General features: G+C 35.3%; 2 protein-coding genes across 4 annotated transcripts; one reads left to right on the forward strand and one right to left on the reverse strand.

Moving 5' to 3' along the window:
* The first annotated feature begins 369 nt into the window (after positions 1-369).
* Positions 370-1,518, forward strand: LOC100799280 (17.4 kDa class III heat shock protein). Of its 2 annotated transcripts, XM_003547809.5 has the most exons (3): positions 370-530; positions 660-914; positions 1,114-1,518. In XM_003547809.5, exons 2-3 carry the CDS (start codon positions 687-689, stop codon positions 1,369-1,371), a joined length of 486 nt encoding a protein of 161 aa, XP_003547857.1. In that variant the 5' UTR covers positions 370-530; positions 660-686; the 3' UTR covers positions 1,372-1,518. The 2 variants fall into 2 exon arrangements, with proteins under 2 accessions (XP_003547857.1, XP_040866641.1); XM_041010707.1 differs by lacking the exon at positions 370-530 and having other exon boundaries at positions 655-914.
* LOC100802669 (CCAAT/enhancer-binding protein zeta) lies at positions 1,416-8,810 on the reverse strand. 2 transcript variants are annotated; one of them, XM_041010705.1, is made up of 16 exons: positions 7,998-8,810; positions 7,136-7,211; positions 6,735-6,860; positions 6,237-6,312; positions 5,977-6,045; positions 5,709-5,789; positions 5,315-5,386; positions 4,952-5,044; positions 4,685-4,819; positions 4,478-4,561; positions 4,202-4,345; positions 4,015-4,104; positions 3,859-3,941; positions 3,295-3,675; positions 2,653-2,875; positions 1,416-2,529 (listed from the first exon to the last, which is right to left on the reverse strand). In XM_041010705.1, exons 1-16 carry the CDS (start codon positions 8,683-8,685, stop codon positions 1,900-1,902), a joined length of 3,051 nt encoding a protein of 1,016 aa, XP_040866639.1. In that variant the 5' UTR covers positions 8,686-8,810; the 3' UTR covers positions 1,416-1,899. The 2 variants fall into 2 exon arrangements, with proteins under 2 accessions (XP_040866639.1, XP_003547862.1); XM_003547814.5 differs by having other exon boundaries at positions 6,741-6,860; positions 7,998-8,809.
* Between the last annotated feature and the right edge of the window lie 1,149 nt (positions 8,811-9,959).

Below are 9,959 nucleotides of genomic sequence, written 5' to 3' on the forward strand. Positions count from 1 at the left end.
GATATGACGAAGGTGAAGGCAATGAGCTGCAAGATGATTGGAGATTCATTCATGATCTATGACTAGAGATTGGCAGTAAAAATCCACGTTGAGAATAAAATTGTGATGAAATTCCCCCAAAAGTAACTGTCGATTGTTTCAGAAAAATCATGATAAGTTAAACACATCATGTTGTAGAGACAAAACATAGACTGATCGAAAAAATATTAGAAATGAAACTACGTAAGAACGTCTTATTCAAAAAAAAAAAAAAAGGGTAAAGTGCATGGAGGATTACTATCTGATTCTGACACGTACATAGAAGAAGGGACCTCGACTTTCCACAACTATCCAGAGAATACAACGTGGTAGCAAAAGTGAAGATGATGTTTCCAGAACGTGTGGACAATCAATCACTCTCGAACTTTCTTCACTCTTCACTAACTTCTTCTATTTATATTTTCTCTCCTAAACAACCATCAGTTATCTTCATCCAAACATAAAAGTCACTTTCCTTTGCTAGATTCTCGCTAGTACAAACATAAACATAGGTTAGTAATCAATCCCATGATGTTTTGTTTTTTCTTTTTGTTCTGGGGTTCTGTGTCTTTTGTTAGATGTTCTGGTATTCGCTAAGTGTGCTCCTTTAGCTGATGTGTATATTTTTCTGGTGAGTACAGAATCAAAGTTTGCATTGTTGTGAGAAGATGAGCAGAGTTGGTGCTGATGTTTTGAACGTGGACTTGGCTGCTGCAGTGAACAACCTCTTCAATCTTCCTGAAACCATGCAGAAGTTCATTTTTCCTTCTTCTCGTGCTCCTGATCAACATGAGACCAGAGGGATTTCTAGCATCATTCCAGTGGACATTTTGGACACTTCCAAGGAGTATATATTCTTCATGGATGTTCCTGGTCTCTCCAAGTCTGAAATTCAGGTACATACATGAGATGTCTCATCCCAATGTTCTTCCCCTCCATTGTGTTATTGTGTATTTAGAAATTGGATTAATTAGAGATAATGTTGTGTTTTTTTTTTAATCAATAAATGATAATTTATCAGAATGTTATTTTTTTTAGCAGAGTAAATTGAACCTACGTTGTGGTCTATTGAAATGCGTATGTACTTGTTTCCAGGTGATCGTTGAAGATGAGAACACACTTGTTATACGAAGCAATGGGAAAAGGAAGCGTCAAGATGGAGAGGATGAAGAGTGCAAGTATCTTAGGTTGGAGAGGAGAGGTCCTCAGAATTTGCTGAGGAAGTTCCGTTTGCCTGAGAATGCTAATGTGTCAGCCATTACAGCTAAATGTGAAAATGGGGTTCTGGCTGTGGTTGTTGAGAAGCACCCTCCTCCACCAAAATCAAAAACTGTTGAAGTTGCCATTGCTTGAGAGATCAAACTAGGGACCCCATGATTTTGAGTTTGCTTTTGTTGTTTGGTTAGTAGCTTAAGAATAGGTGGGAATGTAAAGTGCTTATAGTGTGTATGTGCTCTTGAATCCTGTATTGAAATTTGTTAAATGATTGTTCACTTCAAACCCCTTATCGATACTAATTCCTTATTAATCATCTTTTACAAAACTTTACAGGAGAACAGATAACAACAAAACTATATTCTCACCATTTTAGATAAATAGCAGAGCAATCCGCATGCCATTTTTTGAAACAGTAACATATCAAAATTTGATTCTTAGTTGACAAAATTGTACACTGCCCAAAAGATGATTACATGGGCATCAAATTCAACAGCCACAAGCAATAGTAAAAGGTAATAAGAAAAATGAAGAGTACAAACTACATGGTGATACTTCATTGCCTGATTTTTTGAGTTTCTCAAAACTGTTAACAAAAAATTTGTTGATGCTTTGCCAACACTCTATCTGGCCGCAGCCGTCTCTTGTCTGAGGAAATTCAGCTGATTAACCTTTTCTTTTCTTAGACTTGGTTTTCTTGGGATAAGATTTCTTCTCAGCATGGTCATCATCTTCCATTAGATGCTCAAACTCTTCATAACTAGCAAATGGAGATACACCTTTCTTACCACCACTTTCATGCTTTCGTTTTCTTTTGCCAGCTTCCTCCTCATCACCATCAGAGGCATCATCAACATCTCCAACCTGAATATCAATGTCATCATCATCAGGTGGAGAAGCATCAACCTCTTCCTCTTCCATATCAGAGGGTATATCCATATTCATCTCTGCATCACTAACATCACCAATCAAGTCCTCATCTTCCTCATCAGCTACTTCATCCAAATCATCATAATCATAGTCACTGTCTGGTCCTAAAGTTGGATCAGTAGAATCCAACAGGTTCTCAATCTCTTCATTGTCACTCTCATCCCCTCCATCAACCTCACCATCATCAACATCAAACAACTCCTCAGCTGCTTCCTCATCAGCTGACTTCTTTTTCTTTTTCTTCGGTTTAGTAGAGGAACTCATTTTGTTTGTGTAGAACTTGTGGAAGACAAGATCCTCAGGAGGTACATCTTCCTCAGCTAGTAAAAGAATTTCTGCTCCAATCAATTGGTTGTTAACATCCATCTGCAAAATAAAGGGAAAAAAAAAGTTAACAAGCTAAATCAGAAGGCTAGAAAGTGGTGCATTAACATATTACTCAAAGAGCAGGCATATAAAATGGATGATCAGAAAGTTGAAATTTTTTACCTGCTTGGCAGGTTCAATCTGAGAACCACCATGCCATGTGCTTCGTTTCGCTTTCTTCTCCATGAATTTGTCCAGGAAAGCAGTCATAGAGAGGTCATTTAAGGGATTTCCGTTATAGACAATGTTGGCCCCAGAAAGAAGAGTTTTGGCCATAGTAGCAACCGAAGGGTGTGCATGTGAAGCAAGCACCATTAACTCCCACCAACTTACACGGTCTGCATTGCTGTTGGAATGGACAAAATATGTAATTTATGATGTATAAAGAAAACAAGGTCACGAACAAAGATCTGACTCCTCTAAACTGAGAAAATGCACTCTGGAAGATAAAGTAAACTTACAACGATTTGATTAGAAAGTTATAAAATATAAATACAATGCATAAATTCTAAAGTGGTTAGATTTTTCAATAATCAGTTCTAACTAAGTAAATTTTATTCTCTAAAATGCAACCCCTCACTTTGGAGGAGTCAAATTCAAGTGCAACAAAAAAGATATAAATACCCCTTTTATGTTGTACTTTTGTTGTCAGAAGACACATACATACTGTTTGACATGAAATTGCTTTGGATAAACAATTACAAAAATCTTGCATATATGATATCTGAAATTATGACTAGTGTGAAAGCAAATCAAGTAAATTACCAGTACAAAGGCTCTCTGTGTCGTGGATCATAGCCTCCAGGAAGGGAAGACTTCTTGACAGATAATTGTGACTGCTGACCTTCTTTATCAGATACAGATTTTGATTTTTTTGGTTTCTTATGTTCTTTTTCATTCTTTGCAAGCAAAAAATCTGCATCCTCTGAAGCATCATCATCCAAATCATCATCTTCAGAAGATGCTGGAAGATCATCTTCACTTTCAGAAGAACTGGAGTCAGAATTGCCATCCTCACCATTCTGAACAACTCCAATATCATCATTTTGTTTAGTTGATACAGTGCTAGGCTCATTATCAGTTTCTATAACATCTTCAAAGTGTTCAAGTTCCTCATCAACAGACTCGTTCTGCAACACCATGTTCCTGTAAGACAAGTGAAGAGTAGATGATTTTTATGATTAAAAAGTGTACTTAGCAAACTTCTCAGTGCAGAGAAACAATGTAGAGATAATAGATATGTTTTTTATGCACCATGGATATAAATCTTCAACACACAATTATAAAATGTAGTAGTAACAATAGCAATGACACAGAAAAAGTAATTACCATAAAGGTGGTCTGGCTTTAAGGAGTTCAGAAAGAAGGAAAAGACATGCGCAGGCATATTGTGGTGGCTGCTGAAGTGCAATCTGGACAAACAAAAATCAGTAGTGGTATCTCTATAAAATGAAAAAGGTAGAGAAAGTGCAGTTTAATAATCACCTGCAATAGACGTTTAGAAAATGCAGCCACGCGCTTTAAATTAATATCCCTTTTCATTGCTCTGAGAAGAAGTGCAATGAACATTTCTGCCTGAGGACAAACACGTTAGAAATTTCTACAGATGATTGAAGAACAGCATAAGCACATGCATTTCTTTTCACAAGGCAAATGTAAAGAGTTTGCTTGCCTTGGATGTATACATGGCAGCCGGAAGCAAAAGTTTAGAGTACAAAGCACGGTAAAACCGATCACTTGCTATCTGATTTTTGGATGAAATTTTATCAAGAAGCATCAGTGCTTGAACTCCAACATTGAAATTCTTTGAATGAACCTGCAAGTTTGCAGTTTGTGTTAAGATATCTAAGAACCAAAATCAGGTTACAAACATGCAATGAATACGTATATGCTATCCATCTGTAACATACAGCACCGAGTTCAACTATGCTAACAAATTAGTAATTACCAATTGGAAAAGTACTGGCGTTTGAATGTCAACAATGTCATCAGCTTCATTACTTGAGACAAAGGGAAATGCTCTATTCACTCCCTGTACAAAAAATGACAACCCAGATTGTGAAGGAATTTGACATGATAAAAAAAAACAATCACAAACATTATAATCAATATCAGTTCATATAAAATTTAAAGGTATTATTATTATCATACTTACAGTTAGGAGAGATGATAGAAGACGAGAGTCCAATTCCACATGTGATTCTGATGACTCTTTTGATTTTTCTTCTTTTGGTTTTGCCTTGCTTCTTTTATCAAATTTATGATTGCTGCTTGCGCCAGAAATCAAAACCTGAAGATCTCTAATTGTAAATCTTTTCCCCATTTTACTATTTTTTAACTTATGTAAAAGAACCAAACATCACCATGATATTTCAGGTCAACATAAGCGTAAAGAATGAAGGATCCTAGGGGAAATTGATACCTTAAACAATGCAAAATATACATCTATAAGACGTTTCGCCACTTTTGGTCCATCTCCTTTATTTGTGAGACGAATTTGGCTCAAGAAGTTAACCTAAAAGTGTAGAAAAAGCAATCAATGGGATTCTTCAGCCAGACCATGTCTAAATGGATTTTGATAGATCATAGAACCAAAAATCTAATTTCCAAAAGTCATCTAAAATTGAAGGGCCACTTCTGCAACTGCAGAAAAGTGATTTCAAACAGATATATTTTTGCAATACAGAATATTGTCTTTATTCTTGAAACAAGGAGAGAAAAAAATACAGTGCATTTTATTTGCAGTGATGCAAGGAAAACAGTGAGGAAAAAATTTAGGACATACAGCATGGTACTGTGAACGAGGTCCTAAATGAGGCCGAAAGAGAAAAGAATCCACCTCGTCAATAACCACAGCCTGTAATGAAAAGGCATAAATTAACAAGAAGCAAAGCCATTAGTGCCTAAAACAAATTAGGAGGTAAATAAGAGCCTTAATGTCAAGAATGTATTATGCATGTAATGTAATTTCCAAATAGAAAGGAACCCCAAATTGGAAATAGTCATATCTCCTAAAAAGGAAAATGAAATCATAGCAGACATGAAAGCTTTTCAACTTGTAATGTTCCTTCAAGTATATATCAAACTATCAATTCATAGATAAACTTCAAATATTGGTTCAAACATCAATTATAGATACTCACAGAACTAAAAGTAAAAGGGTTAATAAATGTTCATACCTTCATGTTTGGGTGGTCAGACAAAAGGTTGGACAAGTGAAAGTCAGCATTAGATGCTGCCTTATTATCTGGATCCCCAAGCTGAAGTAATACCAAAGCCACCACCCACCAACAAAGCAAAAGAGAGAGAAAAGCCACAGTAAAATAGAACAGTCTTAGTAACAGCTTGTAGTAGTTCTAGTGTGATCACTCACCACCTATTGTAACTAGACCAAATGAAGATCAATAACAATAAATTCAGACAGGTAATAGCTCATTGTTAACTCACTTTATTGACAAGTGCAGAAAGTAGTCTACGTTCTTGCTCTGACTTCCGACTCAGTAGCACGTATACGGCCTGCACACATATGTTGATATATATCCTCCAGTAGTTTAGACAAAAAATTTCTTAAGTTGATAATATTTGCAAACCTTTTGTTATAGTAATGTCATGTCACTTTGTAACTTGAAAGGGTGAATATTAAGTCAAGTCTAAAATGGGAACCCGGGAAAAGAAAAAAAAAAACAAAGTATATAAAGAAAACGAACCTTTAATGCCTTGTTTTTTAGAGCAGGTAGCATGTCTCGTGATGCTTCTTCAAGTGCAACAACAAACCGTTCATATCTGAGACATAAGAAGCTATTCAGTGCATCACTAACAAAAGCTTGAGTGGACAACAAAATGCAGTGTCATTGACAATTGGAAATATTCTGCAAGCAAAATGTGTACTGTAAAGTGAAGTAGCGAAGTTTTGGACTGTCTGGTACTAGTATTAGTAAGCCCTTTCTCCTATTCTTCCATGGCAACATTATGACTCCTAAAGCAAAATATTATTTAAGTGTGAAAATGCTCATTAGAATCCAATATTCTTATAATGATGGAGCAAATAATTAAATGTAAGGAAAGCATCCAATTTTTAGGAAACAAAAGATGCACTTCATAAAATTCACTAGCAAATTAGAATTTACTAAAAAAAATCCTTAACCAAGTCAAATCAAAGAAATTGATATAAGATGAAAATGTGGAATTGAGCAAAGTGTTCTTACACATACCTCTGCTTCAAACATTCCTCCCAATACCAGAAAAGGAGAAGGGAGTAACCATCTTTAGTTTCAGGAACATGATTTAGGGGCCGCTGTATCAAGGTCTTCAATTTACGATCTGGTAATAAGCTGCAAGAAAAATAGAAAAACAATGTACTAGATCAGAGCACTGAAACCTTGTGTGATATTAGAACAAATAGGGACTACTATTGGCAGAGTAATGTAAAATGCAAAGCAAAGATTGGAATATATTATTATCTTTCAAATTTGATTACTTTCCACAACTTCAGTCATGAGAGATTTAATCTCATTCTTTAAGAATTTTTTCAAAAGCTATTTATATCATGATGATTTTTTTTCATAATGGGGAGGGGCAAGTGAGAAAAGGGGAGGGGGGAGCAGACCTTGCAATAAATAATTCTTGAAGTGCTTCAAAACCTGTCAAGGCATGGCGCTTTCCAACCTTGGATGTCACCATTCCTAGATTAAATAACAAATGTTGTCAATTGCTCAAGTCTAAAGCACATATGGGGAGGACAAAAGATCATATATGCTCTACTGTAAAGAAAATGTATAAATACAGAGAGACTGAGAGAGACAATCTCACTTCAAACATAATTGTGAAGAAGCTTCAGATTTGGGTAACAGCTAACAATCAGAGGACTACTGCTTGAAATAGATCAAATTTTCTTTTATAGCATTAAAAATGTCACATTCACAACATAGGACCACTAAGATTTCAAAATTTGGGGGAAGCAGATTTTAGAAGACATCGTTTGATAAAGAAAGACGTGCGAGATAAGATGACCAAATGGCCAAACAGTTGGAAAGAAAAAATAACACACACAAGGCGTCATACAAATCATTAACATACACAAATAAAGTTCCACCAGGCCCATGTATGCGTGTCTCTTTGGTTTCAAGTTTCAACAACAAAATGGATTGCACCCCCCCCCCCCCCAAAAAAAAAAACAACAAAATTAATCTTAAACAAACAATCTTAAGCTATCACATTGCCTAGAAAAACAACTCAGAACTTTAAATGTTCACACACAAGTCCTCACTGAACGCTCATTGCTTACTCTTGCTCTTCAACTCACCACTAACAAACACTTAAAATAATAAACCCAATTTAAACACTTGCATGACAGCTCAATCAAAGTAGCCATAAATAACAACACACCAGCAACAAAAATCCAATCAATAAAACTAAACAAGAAAGAAAGAAAAAACGCACACACGCACTAACACGAGAACTAAACTTACCCAAAAGAGCATCAAGAGAACGCAAATTTGCAATTGGATTATCCCCCACAAGCACAGCAAAAGCAGAAACTTTATCAGCAGCAGTCCCAGACCTCTGTGTTGAAACCAACATCTTAATATCACTACTCTGCCCTCTTGATGACTCATAATCCTGAACAAACTGTGCCATCAACCTATCCCCCAATTCCCTCTTTTTCTCCACAAACCCTTTCCACTCTCCCACATCCTTCACCTCCACCTTCTTCCCTTCCCCAATCACCTTCACTTCCAACTCACCCATGTCCTCAAACCACACTCCCAAACCACTTGCCTTCATTAAAGGAAGCTTTGGAAGGTTCCTAAACTTGTTGTTGAACCCCTTTTCCCTGTGGGCACCGTTCTCCAGTGATAGAACAGGGGGTTTCGGTTTCGGTTCGGGATTGGCGTTGCGCTTCTCGTGGGGTCCGTTGTTTTTGCCGAAAGTTTTGATCTTTGGATTCTGGGAATTTTGGGGTGTGAGTTTTTCGGGCGTTTGTTGCTTCTTCTTTGGGGGCTTGTTCGGCTTGATTTTGCGGAAATCGACATCGTTGAAACCTGAGTGTGGTTGATTAGTGGACAAGCCGAGCTCGGAAGCGAAGGAGGCGATGTCGGATTTGAGGAGGTCAACGTCCTCTGGTTTCTTTGACTTGGTGGAATTTGATTTCACCATTGTTGCATGTGGAACGAAGGAGGAACCGGTTCAGAGTTTTGGAGAAGAGAACGAAAAAGAATCAGGTAGGGTTTAAGAAGCCCAGGGCTGGCTCACATAAAACTCAATTTTCAGGCCCAAAACACTTCGCAGTACCCATTTTTCTCCTTGTTTCCGTATTTTATTTTAAAAAAAATCCTTCATGGCGAGTAGAGACCAAATTTTGGAAACAGTATTTGAAAAATTGCAAACTGTAGAAAGTTAAGTTTAATTACATTCTACAATTTATTTAGTTTTTATATAATGAACACAGCAGGCATGTTCAAGAAAACTATAATATGCAAAGTTGAACTGATTCAAACTAATTCAATCATTAAATTAAAAAATTTAAAATATCACGTTTTTTTCTAATTTTTAACCATGGTTTTTTTCTATTTTTAATTGTTGTTTTTTTCATGTTGATATAATAGTTTGTTTCTATCTTAAGTAAAATATTGTATTAGCCTTAAATTCATTCATTGTATTTTAAGGTGGAAATTGAATGGGTTGGATCAAGTGTTACTTAAATATGATTCTATTTTTAGGCTCCAGTCTCGACCTTTGTAAAAACCAATCACGTCATCAATCCATTTAAAAATCTATTTCATATCAAAAGTGCAAAAAAAAAAATTAAACAAGATCAAAGGTTTTCATTAAAAAATAATAAGATAATTTTAAACTAAAAGATAGGGATAAATTTTGCCTACGGACATGCTACCAAAGTCTTTTAAGTCTCACCACAGAAAAAGGCTATATTATTGATACTCATTTGTATTACACTAACTAAAATGATTCAAATCGTCAAACTATTAAAATAATTTTATAATTTAAATAAAATAATTATAAAATTATATATTATATCAATAATGTTTTATTATAACATATTATTGTTAAACAAACCAACTCACTAGACTTAATAAGTTTTTATTAAGTTTATGGTTTGATCTATTCAACTAAATAGACTTTTTAAAAAGCTTGAACTTATTATATTTGTTAAATGAGTTGAGTTAGGCCAAGCCTTAAACTAGTCGAGTCATAGGCTCTTGACAAGTCGTCCGCCTACTTCCACCCCTAATTGTATTAATCAAATATTATTATAATTTGATCTATTTGAAAGACCTAATCAATTTGTTATTCACCAATTCTAAATAATTATACGCTCTACAAAATAAAAATAAAAATATAAATGTTTTAAATATGAATGATCCAACTTAATCAAATCTTTATTATGAATGAGTTGGTTCAAAATGAGATTA

This window comes from Glycine max, chromosome 16 (genome assembly GCF_000004515.6).
Source record: "Glycine max cultivar Williams 82 chromosome 16, Glycine_max_v4.0, whole genome shotgun sequence".
Lineage (NCBI taxonomy): Eukaryota > Viridiplantae > Streptophyta > Magnoliopsida > Fabales > Fabaceae > Glycine > Glycine max.